Genomic DNA, 17,195 nt, shown 5'->3' on the forward strand with positions numbered 1-17,195 from the left:
TCCCTGCATCCTGCTCCTGTCTCTGACTCACTCTCATACACCTAGATGTCAGGAGAGGTGGAGGAGTGATCATTATTTAGTGAGCAGTATCTATTCTTTCATGTTTATAATCAGAACAAATGATACTGAATATAAATACTGAATGTAAATAGCCTACAACTTACTGTAAAGTATCAGTCTGTGAAACTGGAAATTTACCCAAAGTCCCCCAGCAGCAGGCCAAAGATTGCTCCTCAAAAAGTAGAATATTTGTGAGTTTTATGAGCCAGTTTATAAATGAGACAGCCAGGCTTTTATTAGTCAGCTTCTGTCCATAAGAGACTCAGGTGTAGTTACATGAAGTTAACTGATTACTACCAGTGATGACTTAATTTATTCTTATTTGAAATAAAAACGTCATGTCCATGTTGTGTGGGGAAGCAAACATCAAACCAAGAGCCTATCAGTCAAAAACAGAGCAGTCCTCTCTACAGTAACAACCAGAAACACACCAGTCCTCTCTACAGTAACAACCAGAAACACACCAGGGGAAAACCCTGTTTTTTTCCGCAACGAGATTAAACCTGACGGATTCTGACCTTTTCATTAGGCCTACTGAAAACAAGTCAGAAGTCTCAGAATTCTGTGTGAATTCTATAGGCTATAGGTGTGTGTGGTGTAGGGGGGGGGTGATTTAGTGCCGGAGGAGGGTCTGGAGATATGCGGAAGACTACCGCATCCCACCGGGACAGCGGGATAAATACACGTCGCTGCTCTCTTCTGAGATCTATCACTTCTCGGCGCGTGTCGCGTGGGCGTGAGAGCAGCTTGAAATGTATCTGCCAATGCCTGAGGTCTGAAATGTATTTGGTATCTATGGCAACCATCAATGGCGGAGCCAGTGGGGGGGGGCAGAGGGTGCGTAAACCGTTTCCATTGGATTCTGTGTAAAAAGCAAACATGACTTAATGGCAGACCTTCTGATAAGGCTCTTATGTAGGTTCTTTCTATAAAAGAGGCTCATCTTGCATCTCGATACAGCCAATAGTATATAAGGGCCCACTAGAAGTCCCCGCCCCCTCTGTGACGAGCCATTGGCTCCGCGCCTGGCAACCATAGACTTGTCTGTCAAGATTTGATTTCCATCATATAGCAAACTGAAGGTTAAATTCAGATATTTGGGTTGTATGCATTTACTTAACAAAGTTATGAAAATGCAGCAGAGTTTTCATTATCAATATATAACTGCTGCTGCAAAGATTACCCGCTGCCAATTACGCCACTGCTTCGGTCAAGATAAATATTGGCGACAAATAATTTCTAACTGACAAACTGAAGCTCGTATGGATTCACTGAGGAAAGATTATGAATATATAATACTAATATCATAATAATTCTGCTGGCGTTGAAGATGATTGTCCGCCATGTTTTCACGTTGTTATAGGAATCTAGGGTGCAAATAGCTCAGCTGTGTGACCGAGGCTAATTCTGAGATTAATACTAATGATTTTTAAAAATATAGTTCAGTATTATTTTTTGACAGCGTGAGAAATAGCAGCGTGGCGTGAGTGTGTGAAAAAGGTCATTTTTGTGACTCTCACTCTGATTGCATGAAAGTTGACAGCTCTGAGTCTTACACTAATACTGAGCTTCATTTTTACATGTCCAGTTATGGCAGTGGATGCTGTGTGATGACACATACCTATTAAAACTACATGCAAATGAAGTTCAGATCCCGACAATGAGCCTGGCTTTCTCTTCCCATCTCAGATATCTGCCACTGACAGAAGAAAAAGCCCAACTATTCCTTGTAGGGCTGCTTCATTGTGTCCACACTTAGAAATGCAGTCTTCAGTTTTGTTTCAGGATTACTGATTGGTGGGTTTGCACACTCCTCCATACTGCTACTGAGGAATAAAAAGCTGCAGTAAGACAGGTTCAAAACTTTACCAAATCTCTGTCTGTATTGTGGAGCAATACAGTCAATTCATTACTTGCACACAGAAAATAATAATTTCATTTTTTCAAAATACACCATACACCCCATGACAGTATTCGGACTATTCTATGTGCAATTATTTGAATTGATTTTCTATCAGCTGTCAGCAAGAAAGTCGTTTTAAAATGTAGAAATGGTACGTAGTGTTGTCTTTCTTGTCAAGCATACTGTAGAATTGTTTAACAACTTTATATGATCTACTATTTCTGTCAAACAGGTAAAACACTGGTTTGTGTGAAATGCTGTTTTCCATCATTTATCATTGTGTATAGGATAACTTCACTAATTTCAGTTTAAAAGACACACAGGCCTACTAATTCAGATTTTCAAAATACAACATAAGTTAACGATTTCTGTACGAATACAATATTTTTTAAAGTGCACCTTTTTAGATGTGACTTCAAACATCATCTTAGAACAGTTGGTTTCCTGTACTATAAAGCATTTTGTAGTGCTTGCTTTGGGACATTTAACCACCAAAGTTATCATTATTAAACAAAACACACAATCTCAATAGATTTGTTCATGAGTCAGACTATATTTATTGTTTAAGGTTTTGTCTGAGAGCATGTGGAGACAGTCCATTTGTTTTGCCATATGCCTGATTATACTTGACAGTATTTAAGATCAGTGGCCCACATCTACAACCAATCTACAATATACATAATTGATTAAATCTATAATGAAAGCTTGGAAAGCAAATGCATGTTTACAGGCTATTGCATCAAAAATCTGTACACACTCACTTACAAACACTCACACACCTCCATGCACTCTTCAGACATTCAAACATGACTGAGGAAAAAAAAAACAAAAGCAAATAATCCACATAATGCACTTCCAAGTAAGACCATACATCTACTGGAATATGATTATCAGTAGAAATGTCATTCAGTCATCCTTGGAGTAAAACTACAGTGTGCGATGTCAACATACACAGTTCTGTAGGACAGGATATCCATAGCAAGTGGTCTTGACCAAGTACAGATGGTCAGTTTGTCTGTACCAGATGATTATAGGATGCACCCACAGTATTTATTTAGGTATGACAGAAACCATGTTTGTTGATAGAACAGGTTATTCCAATTCAGCCAAATCTCAAAAAGCCACACATGGAGGTCAGATGGATAATTATCTGTGTACTCAGACTGTGAACATACACATCATTTCATGTGACTATTAATATGTATCATAAACTCAGTCAAAACTAGCATGAAGAACAATCACATTTTCGACTGCCAGTTTGTGAATTTAAATGCAATCAACTGACCATATCTAGTGTATAAGAGCTGAAACTGCCAGAGGGTGTGTTACATAATCTGTATCACTCCATATCCATTAATCCCAGAATTTCATTGAATTGCCTTTGGCTCAAGTTTCAATGTGAAAAACTCTTGTACAGAAAATTCCATACCACTAATTTTGGCCTCAAAATCTCATAATATCACACATTTAGAAAATGATGACTGCGACTGTTCTTAAAGCATTTAACATTAACCACTTTATACTTTACAGTAAATTATTCTTAATATACTGCAACAATACTGACAATAATTAAAAGGGGAAAAAATGTGGTCATGTTTTTAATTAGATATGAGGCCATATTGCCCACCTTGGTACTGTTGTTACTGTAAAACAAGGACAAATTCTTGCAAACAAACATTGACGTTGCATTGATTCTGTATGTTGAGTAACAAATAGTAATTGCTGTCTGTATTCTGAGGGCGTGGAGTTTTGCACTCTGGGCAGCTTATGGTTTTAAAAGGAAGAATCTAGAGTCAGTTTGGCTCCGAGTTTTAAAACTAACCCTATAATAAGCCACTCACTGAAAGCTTGTGTGAACTGATCTTTTTATCGGTCAAACTCTTGGAGAAAACACTTAATAACTTAGCCGGTTATCAGCCTATAATTCTGGGAATATGCACCACAGACCTGAGAGGTGGAAACAACATATGTTCTGCCTGTAAACAGATGTCAGTTGTCTGGCTGCCTTTGCTGCCTTTATCATTTGATGTATGTCACATATTGGACATATTGGATGTCCATACACTGACTGTGTATGTGGCCACCTGAATGACAGGCTCATCCACAGAAGGCAACACATATCGCTGAAAAATGGACACTTGGATTTAGAAAATCCCTGACTTAAAAGTAGGAAAATATATTAACCGTATTGAACTGTAAATCATGTGTGTTAATCATTTCAACACCTTTATATTCATTACCATGTCCACGTTACTCTGCTAGTCATTATACATCCATGTCCTTCTCCACAGGAAGCTAGAGGTGATAGTTATTGTGCGTAGAGCTCTCTGGCAACATGAAATCATGTAAATTCTTATCCATGACTGCTTGTCTATGTCCCTGCTCAGGGACAGACCGGGAAAAAGGAACAGAGGTGGACATGGAGTCCAGCAGACAGTCAGCATACTCTGTCTCTTTAGTTTCTGGTGAGGGGGCAAACAGTGGAGAGGGTGGTGATGTTCCATCATCTATGTTGTAGAACGACATCAGGTTCTGTAGTGGGTTGCTGTGTGTCTTACTGCTTCTCATGTCGTTGTCCTTCTCTTTGTCTTCCTCACCTCTAGTCTCACTCTGCTGGTGGCTGCAGCTGAGCTCTTTCGCTTGATTGAAGTGTAGAGTTGGGTAGGAGCCCGACTCGCTCATGGCCTGAAGAAGTTTGTTGATGCTGTCTGAATCTTCGTTGCCCCTGTTCTGGCTGGACTGGACTGCCTGGCACAGGAGCTGGGTGTGCTGACGGAGCTGGGCGATTTCTCTCTCGGTGGCCGCATTCTGCTTCAGCAGTTCCTTGGTGCGTAGCGTGATGGCCAGCAGGCCTGACTGGTTCAAGATCTCAGCTGTGTTGAAGAAACGGCGGTGGCGGGTGGACGAGCTGTCTGGGGCCAAGTGGTAGGGGCTGTGCATTGTAGAAGAGGAGGGAGAAGATGAGGGGGGAGAGGAGGATGAGGGGGAGTCAGAAGAAGAAGGTGGCGAGGGTGTCTGGGAGCTGGAGACGGAGGGTGAACTCACACTGTCAGAGCCCGAGCTTTGCTGGCAATGGTGGGATTTAGGATGGGTGGTGGAGCTGGGCAGCAGGTAGTGAGATGAGCTTGGGGAAGGGCTGTGGCCCCCTCTGCCTTTACACTGGGAATGGGAATGGACCCTACCCTCTTTCAGGTGTTGCTGTTGGGGATTGAGGAGGTGGTTGGTGGTAGATACAGCCTCCCTCTTCTCTTCTTCAGTGCACACTCTCTTGCTCTGACTGTGGCCTTCACTGCCACTTTCCTTGACCCCCTCCACCCATTTGGCACCCTTGCCCTCATGACTCTCCTTCCTGGGATGGGGGGCAATCCGTGGGTAAGAATTCAGTATGGGCAGGTATGAGTTCTTGCTGCTGTGGTTCACGTTGCTGCGGCTGCCTCCTTTCTTAGCTTGACCATGTGGTGCTGATAGACTGGATGAAGAGGTTGGGGTGGACGAGGAAGATGCAGGTATTGCTGGCTGTTGGATCAGTAAGAGCTGGGTGGGTGCTTTGGCAGTGGTAAGGCTGTGCCAATCCCCGCTCCATGCCAAGGGGCCATGCAGAAGCTGTTCTGGTCTAGACTGTACCACCAGGAGGTTGTGAGCAGGTTTTATGTGAACAGCAAATAGAGACCAGAGTAAAGGAGAGAACAGAAGATGGGGAAGAGGTTAAATACACAAAAAAGATGAGCTGTAGCACACAGACATAAATAAAAATAAATGTTGGATTAGTAAATATATAGAATGTATGTACACAGTACTGTGCAAAAGTTGTAAGCCCTTTAAATGTTCAGGTTCTTATCTATTAAAAAAGTACCACCAGGGAAGCATTTGATTAGTCCCACATTTATTCTGCAGCATGACAACAAGCCCAAACATCCAGCCAGAGTCATTAAGAAACTATCAGTGTGATGTCAACATCATGGAGTCAGTCTGAGATCACATGAAGAGAGAGAAGCAGCTGAGATGTCTAAATCCACAGAAGAAGAACTGTGGAAACTTCTCCAAGACGCAGGAATAAGCGACCTGCTGAGTACTGAGGAGAGATTTCATTTAGCTTTCAGCTGTTTAATCAACTTTGGATCAAGTTGACTGATCAATAAAAACTGTTCACGGTATTATTTTTTAAAGGATCCTTACCTAAAACCTTTTGCACAGTACCATATCTTATATAGATGTTATATGTATTCCTATACTATTGACTATTGTAATTATTCTTTCCATTTCCTTACTTGAACCTCTGTTAGCAAAATGAAATGCCTGAAACAGCAACTTGTTATTTATAACTGGATAGCTCACCGGCTTGACCACCAGGTTTTTGATGACGTATATGGGGGTGAGGTCCCCATAAGGAGGCATGTTGTGGCCTGCAGCATTCACACTGTTGTTGTTGAAGTTTTTGCTGCTCTCCCTGTGAGGTTCACTCACACTGCTGCGCTGGTCGTCTACATCCGTGTGGACAGAGTCTGAGCCAGCCTCTGAGGGGGCAGGAACAAGTTACACAACATGATGGAGAAACAAGGCATAGCCAACAAATGAAAATGATGAATTAGACTAATATACTAGTTATATTAGGCTTAAACTTAACTTTTATTTTATAGAAAACATTGGCAGGCTGTCATGTTTTTTCAGTGGAAGGGCATTGTTAACACCATGGCCAATGAGGTGAGGCTCTCTGTATACATTCATAGCATTAACAGGATGAAACAACACAACACAGCAGAGTGCATTTTAGAATAATGTGTATTTATACACATAGTTGGATCTGGCACCACTTCCTGATGAAAGAAGTACAAATGAAAATTCAGTATGTTGTGCACAAATATTCAGGTATGCCAGAACAAATTATCTTCCACTTGTATCTTATTTATATTTGTAAATAATACACGCTCTATTTTTTCTCTATAAGTCTGCCTTACAAACTGCTGTGTAGACAAGTATTTTTGTGCACACTGTAGATTTTTAATGTCTCCTGGCAGTCTAAATCCTGGTTGAGTTGCTGCAAAACAAATGAACAGATGAAAAAGTGGTGATCTATTTCTCAGAGTAGACCATTTGTTGCCAGATAGTTGCTGGTTCGATCCCCAGACCACAGTAAATCTGGTTGGGGAAAGTGACAAAGCAGCTCTGCTAATGATGGAGAGGCATCACTACTAACACTGAGGTACCTCTGAGCAAGGCACTTCACCAGTGGAGCTACTAAGTGACCATCTGATTACACTGTGGCTGTACTGGGCAGCTTTCAGGTGTGACTGTGTGTAACTGTGTGAGGATGAAGCAAAGTGTGGCACTACTCAGGGAAACTCCAAATTTATAAAGATGAAAACAAATCAATAAATATATAAATAACCAGCCATTAAAATGAATATTAGTTGAACCCTAGTGTGTGTTCATAAGCACTGACATCATGTGACAAATTTTTCTGTGAACATTTTGAAGTGACACCTGTCAGGTATTCATTTAAACCGACTTTTGCTCACCTGAGTACCCTGAGTCTTTTTCAGAGTCTTTCTCTGAGTCACGGCGCAGTATGCGGTTGCTCATGTCACCCATTCCAGATTGCTCTTTGTGGTTTCCACCCTGGGATGCCCGCAGGGTGGCACTGTTACTCTTATCCTTTGCATTCTTTGAGGCGTTTCGGGCGACCCGCTCCCCAAAATGCCCCTGTTCCTTTGGCATTCCAGACCTTTAAAATGAAGGCATACAGAAAAATGTTTACTGTAGTGATACATAGCACTGGATTTTTATTTTATTTTATACTTTTGGTAATTAAGTTTACCAGGCTGTGGCAAAGATTAGGAGCCAATTTCTTATTATAAGTGTAAAATGTTTGAATCCTGATTATAACACAACAATTGTGTTCTTTGATCCCTCAAGATGCGGTGGTTTGTCTTTCACCTGAAAGCAAGCAGGGGTGCTGCTGTACATTTACACGGTATTGAGCTTTGGACTGAATACTGGATACTAGCATCAGATTGAATCATAACTACCATGACTCTGACTAAAAGGGACAACATCAATGTTTAAGAGCTTCTCTGATTGTCACTTAACATACCATCTGACAAAAAGGTAAAAATGATCTGTGTGGCTCTTGCATTCATTTAGTGTATAGTAAATAATAAAATAAGTCATTTGTAGGTGGCTAACATGACCACATAAAGACAGAAATGTTGATGTTTAAGCTTTAACTAGTTCCAGACAGGGGACTCAGACAGACCACGTGGACAGAGAAGTAGATGGCATGCAACAATCAACAATCATCCCATGATTGAAGTAGGCACACTGCAATTATATGGTACACATTTGACCCACTTAAAAACTAAGACACCCAAAATGGTGCACTAATTCCTGCATTAATTAGTATGTACTTAACACACCCACCCACACAGTCAAACACTTTGAGTATAAATTATATTTGTCCTCTTCTGTATGCCATCAGTTCTTCTGGAAACTAGATCCTCATCATTGCATGCACCACTTATACCACTGACTACTGTGCTACATGTTTTGTTCATTGATTCATACAATTTCATTTATAGATATTTTCTTAAAATTCAACTTGGTATGAGTCCCATTTGTTGTGGCCTGATCATAACAATTCAACAATGGGGGCTTGTCCATTAAGGCTTGTCACTGAAAGTTTTTTTGGGCCTGAGGCAGCAGTTTGGCGCATGGTGTGACTGCATAGCTGATGACTTGGTCCAGCTGCATGCTGGCAGCGGCTGCATGTTTTGTGGCCAGGGCTGTGTGGTTTGGTTTTGCTTTGGTGTAGCTCGGGTTACTGTTTTTTTGGAGATACACCATGTGTATTTTTTCTCTGGAGGCATTGGTTCCTGACCTGGTGTCATGTGTCATGTTCTGTTCAGAAGGTAAGTGTTACTGCCCTGATACGCTATCTACAAGGATTCCACCCTCAGGCTGCAGGACATTTCACCTTAGTTTGTTGTTGTTGTTGTTTTTGTAGTCTTGTGACAATGTGGTTACTGTCGGTTGTTGAGTGCACATCCACATGATTTTGTGGGGTTGTCTGCTTGCAGGTTACTTTACAAGCCTGCTGGTCTTCAGTGCATAAATACTCACCATAAGCGGCAATGAAGACTAGGGGTGAGTTATTAATAAGTTCTGATTAGGCAGTTAGGGTGAAATTCTCTGTTGGAGGTTGTCATTTGCCCAAGTGCAAGGCTGGAAGTGAACACATTACTGTGAAAATGTAAGGAGATCATCCAATACTTTGTTGGCTTTGTTTGAACAAGATGTGTTCCATAAAAGCGAGCGTTGTGCAGCCATGGCAGAGCCAGATCATGAGAGTTCGTAATTACTTCCATGGGGCGTCATTGGAAGGACAAGTGTCCAGTGGACAAGTATCATTCACCTTTGCCTTCACATCGTCATACACTGATCAGCCACAACAGTAAGACCACTTGCCTTATATTGTGTGTTAGTCCCCCTTATGCCGTCAAAGCAGCTCTGACCTGTTGAAGATGTCCTCTGGTATCTGGTACCAAGATGTTAGCAGCAGATCATTTAAGTCCTGTAAGTTGTGATCTGGAGAAGCCACCTCAAACCAGTCCAAAACAATTTTTGCAGTGTGGCAGGGCACATTATCCTGCTGAACAAGGCAAGGCCACTGCCATCAGGGAATACTGTTGCCATGAATGGGGTGTACTTGGTTTGCAATGTTTAGGTAGGTGGTACATGTCAAAGTAACATCCACATGAATAACAGGACCCAAGTTTTTCCAGCAGAATGTTACTCAGAGTATTACACTACCTCCATTGACCCATAATATGTCCTGGTGCCATCACTTCCCAAGGTAAACTATGCACACACACCCTGCTATCCACATGATCTAAAAGAAAACATAATTCAGACCAGACCACCTTCTTCCATTGCCCCATGGTTCAGTTATGACGCTCACATGCCTACTGTAGGTGCTTTCAGTGGTGGACAGTGGTCATCATGGGCACTTTGACTGGTCGGCTGCTATTCAACCACATATGCAGCTAGCTGTAACAAATTGTGTGTTCTAACATCTATCATAGCCAGCATTCACTTTTTCAGCAGTTTGTGCTACAGTAGCTCTTTTGAGGAACTGGGCCAGATGGTTCTAGCTGTCGCTTCCCATGTGCATCAATGACTCTTGGGCATCCATGAACCTGTTGCAAGTCCTGGTACTGGGTACCGGGACTACTCCACAAGACCTGCTGTTTTGGAGATGCTCTGACCCAGTTAGGTAGCCATCACAATATGGCCCTTGTCAAAGCTGCTCAGATCCTTATGTTGGCCCATTTTTTCTGCTTCCAATACTTCAATTTCAAGAACTGACAGTTCACCTGTTGCCTGATATATCCCACCCCTTGATAGGTATCATTTTAATGAAATAATCAGTGTTATTCACTTCACCTGTCCGCGGTTTAAATGTTTTTGCTCATCATGTATGCTTCGGCTATGATATACAGTTTTGAAACAGAGATGGTTGTGTGCAGATTTTTATATTGATTCTGGCCTCATTCTGGCAGTGCCACTTGACAATGTGGTTATGATTGTGGTCAATGACCTGGCTGGTAGTGCTGTGCGGACAGATATGCAAAGTCTCTTGTTATTACTAACCGCTAGCATCTGGGAAGCCATATGAGAGTGGTTGGAGTGATCCAGCGTTTTTTCAGCATGTGTCATGGTGTGTGCACAGAGCCCTAATGTCTTTATTCCAGAACCACCTGATGGTGTTGGCTCAGCCTGTGCTGTGATGTGCACACAGAGCTGTGACATATCTGATCCAGATCTGCCTGCAGAACAGGTGGTTTCAGTGCCTGATTGTCCTCCATCTGTTTTCGAGGGAGGAATGGATTAAGAACCAAGGGGCTGATTCATCAGTATCTGCTTTGTGGGATGAGGCTTTGCTGGTTGAAAAAATAAGATGTTGCTCATGATTACTTTATTCAGGAGGATTTGCTGGTGAGAAAGTGGGAAGTGCATTTTCAGGTTGTTGTTGTTGCGGATGTAGTGTTGCAAATGGCGCATGATAGTTGTGGGGGTAAACAACACTTATGACTGTGTCTTGGATTGTTTTTGGCTTTGGTTAATGTATGATGGTTCAAAATATGTCAAGATAAGCCATACATGTCAGCTCGCTGGGAAACTAAGTCAGGTTGCTGAGCCTCCTCAGCTTTGTCCTGATACAGTTGTTGGCCAAAGGTTTGATTGTGAAGTGGCACAGAGGAATTTGGGATGTGCATAGGGTAGTTTGAAAAAAATGTATTACCATCAAACTGAGCATCGCCAGTTTAGCCCTACTGATGCAAGTTATTCTGTACCTCAGTAAGTAAATGTTCTCACTCGTGATTGTGCCTTTGCTTTCATATTCAGAAGTTGGCATTGAGAGCTTGGATGGTGAAATAGACAGCAATGCTCCCCTTGTTCCTGTCACATGCAGCAGACTAAAAAACTTCTGCTTTGTTCATCAGGTGGGTCATCAGTACCAACTGGGAACACCTGGAGCTGGGGTTCCTAGGTAACGCCTAACAGTTTCCTCTCTGCTACAGGCACCCATTTTGGTTTTGGATATGTTGCCTTCAGAATTTATGCTAGACTTAACGCCATTAATATTACAGAATTCCAGCCATACAGACCAACTACCAGACATACGTTTGAATAGCCATATAATAGCCTACACTTAAACAGCAATAAAACACAAATGTAGTGGTACATAGTATGTAGTTAGTCAGCATAGGTTGCGATGATAAAATAAACAAATAGCCCTGCTGTTGTAAATTGAATGCAACCATGTGCAACCGCACCTCTACCAACACCTCCACCTGCTACGGTATCCCTAAGCCCACCTCTCACCTGGGCCAGGGAAAAGTTAAACTGTCTTAATGGACCATGTCTTAATAGACCTGGCTTTGTGCACTGTGGCACAATCATACTACAACAGAAAATGGCTCTCCCCAAACTGTTCCCACAAAGTTGGAAGCATAGAATTGTCAAAAATGTCTTTGTATGCTGAAGCATTTAAATGTAATGTATTGTGTAATATGTCTTATATGTTTGTTCTGCTCTCAGAATATTTTTTATGATTTAAGGTACTTGATGATTTAATGAATGTATTAGATTAAACTTATGGTAAGAAATTCTGCATAAGAAACACACACACACACACACTCAGTTATAGTTGTACAGCGATCTGGAATTTGGAAGGCTACATAATCGTATATACTTGCAGTAACTTAGCAACCAGCAGTAAGAAAGACGGCTGGTCACTCAGTCAGTGAATCGTCTTTTCTCACGCTCACGAAAGCAATGGCTGTAAATTTGTTAATTTGATATTTGATGTAATATATAATATAATATGTAATGTTAAGTTTAGTATTGTAACTGGGAAGTCATACAAGAAGTGCTAAAAGTAATTTGAGAGCTGATGTAAGTGTGCATTGCTTAGCAACGATGTGTATCAGCCTACTGTTAAGGTAAACGGCTAATTTGAGCCGTGTAGTTTTTTAGCTATTCTTTAAATATCATTACTGTTTATTAGTTTTCTTTACAGCGTGTCGCTAAGTTTTTTATTGTCTTTTATTTGCAGTTTCACTCATGGTATTTCTACTAAAAATAAGGAAATAAAGGGAGCAAGTCGCTCTGGTCCTGTCTCAAGTGTGATACCTGAGTTTGGCTGACTGTTAAAATGTGATAACATACACGAAGCACATAACATGCAGGGAGAACAGTACATTGTTTATTATATGTTTTTATATATTTTTAGGTGGGAGTGTAGTGTAAATGGTATTTTTGTTTCCCTCCATGTCTAGTACATGTTGTGGCAATGACAATGACTTCCTTGAAATCCTTGAAATAAAAATTTCCCTTCAGTAGAATTAAGCGGCCTAGCCTGAAAAACAACCCCATACCATTATCACTCCTTCACCAAACTACAGTTGGCACAATACAGTCAGGCAGGTACCATCAAACCCAGACTTGTCCATCAGACTGCCAGACAGAGAAGAGTGATTCGTCACTCCACAGAACACATGTCCACTGCTCCAGAGTCCAGTGGCATCGTGCTTTACACCACTCCACCCGACGCTTGGGATTGTGCTTGGTGATGTAAGGCTTGCATGCAGCTGCTTGGCTATGGAAACACATTCAATGAAGCTCCCAGCAGACAGTTTTGGCGACTTTTATGCACTATACACCTCAGCACTCATTCTGTGGTCAGCCACTTCATGGCTGAGTTGTTGTTGTTCCTAAACCCCTCCACTTCTTAATAATACCACTTACAGTTGACTGTGGAATATCTAGCAGGTAGGAAATTTCACAAAGAAAGCCCAGCAGCCCCTCCACGTCCACTGCATCACTTTCTGGTACGGGAACTGCACAGCCACTGACCGCAAGTCCTTGCTGGAATCAGTGAGCAACTGAAAAGATCTCATAGGTGTCTCTCTTCCCTCCATAGAGAACGTCCAACATAATGTATGACCCCTCCCACCACCTCTTAGCACTCTTATCATTGGGATGGAGGCTCCAGAGCATCGGGGCAAGATCCAGGCGAATCTCCAAGAGTTTTTTCCCCCAAGCTATCAGAACTCTGAACCCTGAACTCGGGGGGGGGGGGGGGGGGGGGGTTCAATATACAGTCAGTATAGTTTATCCTGTTAAAACAAACTATAAAAATCATTGAACATATAATAATACCAACATAGTCTATGTCATTAGGTCATTAGTGATATCTGTAGATAAAACTTTCACTATAAACTGTAAAAAAGGAATATGAAGGCATACTTTTAGTAAACAGTGAAGTGTTTGAACATCATCTGAATAACAAACACTTCTATATAAAACACTACAACCTGCTTCATAAATAAAAGCTGATATAAACAAAAGACAGCTAGTCCATTCATGAGGGAGGCTGACACTGACTGTGTGTGGCCTAAGCCTCCTCAGTAAACATGACAGCATGCACATGCGGGTGAGGCTGCAGCAGACTGAACTTGATAAGATGGTCCCTGGCAGACTGTACAGTCCCACCCCCAACACTGTTATGTAATACACTGCTGCTGCTGCTCCAAGAAAAAAATAATAAACCTGCTGGATATACACATGACAACTCCTCACTCACAGCCTGTGTGACATTCATAATACACATTATAAACGACACGTTGAAGGCTTACACAACAGCTGACATGGCATATTATTACAGTGCATACACAACAGGACATTAAGTCACTGGACAAAAGTTTAGACACTTTCAAAGTAAAAGTAAAAGCAGTTCACTCACCTGTCAGTATTTAATCCACGTTATAAGAGGAAACAGATCACTTTTGACAGTAGGAAAACATCATATCCAGCAGTCTTGAGTTTAGACATCCATCCTGGACAAACAAAATGTAAAAAAAAAAAAAAATACAAAAAAATGTCTATATATTTTCTATAACTGACCGTGAAAGAGACTTTCTCATCAAGTACATAAAACAAAGCCTAGGCCATGGCCACACTGATGCAGGATGAAGCTGCAGTTTACCGGGGTGTCCGACTCTCGGAACCCCCGCTAGTCAGACCATGTACTGAAAGCATCCATGATGTTCATTTACGTAGCCCCGCCCTCGTCTGCTACATATTAATGAGTGCGTCAGTGCGCTTAGCAGATCGGTGGTGACGTAACCGCAGCAGTTTGGCCAATCCCGTGCCGATACACGTGTTTAGGCAATGACGTCGGATAGTCCACGTGAGGGGTGCAGTCGTTGCTAGTATGGTGCTTTTAACTGCTGTCGTAAATATTAAAACTGGACGTTGTTTCGCACATGAACTGAGTGATGAACAGAGCGGATCATATGAAGGATGTGTTTCATATTCAAGAACGACATGTTTATAACGTGTCGGTTCAAAAATTCACTTACTTTATTTACCTATAAAGTACATTTAGTGGCCTACACTACAGCTATATAGATGTTTGTAGCACTTAGAGCAATTGTTTTTAAAGTATTATAAAAAAAAAAGAAATCAGCTTCTTTTAAGATATTTATTTTTCCGTTTTTCATTCCACGTCTACGACACGAAAGGATCTTAGATGTTTTTCGACCAACAAGATAAATGAACAAGGAGCAAATTATGGGCTGTGTAGGCATCATTTCATTAACTGGAACGTGGAACTGTAAAGGAGGATTTTACGAGGAGCACTTAAAGGCAACATTGATACCTGTGGGTGCGGGTCAATGTCAACTTACTACACTTGCATGTGACCTGAGGTGAATGAGCCAACAGTATTTTGAAATGGTGTAGCTGTGTTTAAGCCAAGTCTATTTCCATGTATTATAAAACATTATCATCACTCACATTCCCAATGGTGCCAAAGTTAAAGCAGCTGCTCCCAACTTTTTAAATGTCATGTTTGCAATGGAACTCTTTGACATCCAGTTCCAGTCAGGCTTGCTAATTGGATGAGGAGACTACATTGCAGTTTCAAAATAAATATAGATTTTTCTGCAGTGGCATTGAAATGCAGATCAATAGACTATGTGTTGATTGAGGTATATGAGTTGAATGAGGTGATCTCTGTTAAACAACATAGGGTAAACTCCCATAAACCTACTGGAGACTATATGATGGATGGGGAACCCCAGAAGAAAAAAAAAACAGATCACAAGTAGGCCAAACAGCCTACCACACACCAGCAGTTTATACTATATAACTAACGATTATGTGTATCATTAATAATCGGTTATCTTATGTTGACTGTTTTGTGTGTGAAATGTTATCTGGTCAAAGGTTACACCTTTTAAATGTCTTGTTTTATCCGACCATCACTTCCAAACCCAAAGATACACTCATATAAAGAAAAGTATGATTTGTCACATGTGAACAAAAGAAAACTGGACCGAAAATAGTTCAAAATGAATCGATTAATCGTTGCCGCTCTGACTTCCGTACAGCACCAAAATAACAAGGAAATGGTGGGCTTGTCTTTCACAGTCAAACAGCTGATCAATGAAACGAAATGTGACAGAAAAAGGTCCCGAGACTCTCTCTCTCTCTCTTTGTTCTCTGGTATTCCCGCAGGGCACACAGTGGGAGACGATGAATGTGAATGTGTGCGGCAACATGTGAGGCAGGCGGGTTGGAGGCGTGGTCGTTCCCCGGCAGCACATGTTCCCTGCTGGGGGAGTGTTGAAAAGCACCGTGAGGCTCCCGTGTGTCTGGGCCGGAGCACACAGCAGCTCCATCGTCTCTTCTAAACAGGACAGACAGACAGTGCTACCTACTTACGTAACACTGAAATTCTACACTGTGTGGATATTTTTTTATTCAAGTGCCAGTGTGTGGTATTTATTGGACAGGAGGCGTGTTTGTGCAGTGTGAGTTTGAAAGGGAATGAGCTGTGATTTACAACAGTCTGGGCCTCAAACATTGATTTTTCACACGTATTTGGATGTAGTCAGGTCAGCATGTGTTTTAATTCATGAATCCAGCCCATATAAATCAATACTGAACACTGGGAGCTGAGGGCTTGATTGTTATTTTTAGTCATGTTCATTTCCTGACATTGTAGATTTGATTTATTAGTATTGTTGTTGATGTAATGTTAGAAACAAAGGCCCGGTTTGGAAATGGGTGACACAAACACTTACAGTAAATGCCCCAGAAGCTTTTGCATAAAATGTTTGATACAATCATCAAAATCTAGAGCTGTGGGAGTGTCATGTCAGAAAAAGTGTGCACACAAGCAAATAATCCATACTTCAGTAGTTTGTGCACACACTGAGAGCTTGGCTTACTTCTGAGCTTGTGTTAATGTTTTGCACACTGTCTCTCTAATGTAACAGTGGTGTGAAAAGCACAGAACAGAGCAAAAAGAAGCAGAAACCATGAAAAGTTAAGCGCATACATCTCAAGCTGTTGTTGCATTTGCAAGCTTTGAACACAGTTGGCATCAAATCGATAGAGGAAAACTATAGTGACTTTCAGAAGACGTGTGTTGTTATTGTGTGCAGACAGTCTGCTCTGCTGTGGTTGTGGCTGTTGTTCCAGTATGAGAAGAAAGTAGCATCTGCAAGGCTAAATGTTAGCAAGGCAACACCCAGCAGATCAACCTCTGTTTGTGATCTCAGTGTGGATGTATTTATGATTTCTCTCTCTCACGCTGTCCCAACACAGATGAGTGAAGTGTCAGACAGAAGGGTGGCACTAACAACACACTTCCTGTCTCAAG

General features: G+C 41.5%; 1 protein-coding gene across 1 annotated transcript; it reads right to left on the reverse strand.

Moving 5' to 3' along the window:
* Nucleotides 1-2,504: 2,504 nt before the first annotated feature.
* On the reverse strand, nt 2,505-14,576 carry LOC128371931 (CLOCK-interacting pacemaker-like). The gene is made up of 4 exons (XM_053332336.1): nt 14,268-14,576; nt 7,480-7,685; nt 6,299-6,477; nt 2,505-5,581 (listed from the first exon to the last, which is right to left on the reverse strand). Exons 2-4 carry the CDS (start codon nt 7,676-7,678, stop codon nt 4,259-4,261), a joined length of 1,701 nt encoding a protein of 566 aa, XP_053188311.1. The 5' UTR covers nt 7,679-7,685; nt 14,268-14,576; the 3' UTR covers nt 2,505-4,258.
* Nucleotides 14,577-17,195: the final 2,619 nt, after the last annotated feature.

The sequence above is a fragment of the Scomber japonicus genome, chromosome 13 (genome assembly GCF_027409825.1).
Source record: "Scomber japonicus isolate fScoJap1 chromosome 13, fScoJap1.pri, whole genome shotgun sequence".
Classification (NCBI taxonomy): Eukaryota; Metazoa; Chordata; class Actinopteri; order Scombriformes; family Scombridae; genus Scomber; species Scomber japonicus.

Coding starts and splice junctions, on each gene's coding strand:
- LOC128371931 (XM_053332336.1), bottom strand. CDS start 7,678: ATGCCAAAGGAACAGGGGCATTTTGGGGAGCGGGTCGCCCGAAACGCC. Junction 6,478..7,479: donor AAAAGACTCAGGGTACTCAG/GTGAGCAAAAGT, acceptor CTGCCCCCTCAG/AGGCTGGCTCAGACTCTGTC. Junction 5,582..6,298: donor AAAACCTGGTGGTCAAGCCG/GTGAGCTATCCA, acceptor CTGGTGGTACAG/TCTAGACCAGAACAGCTTCT.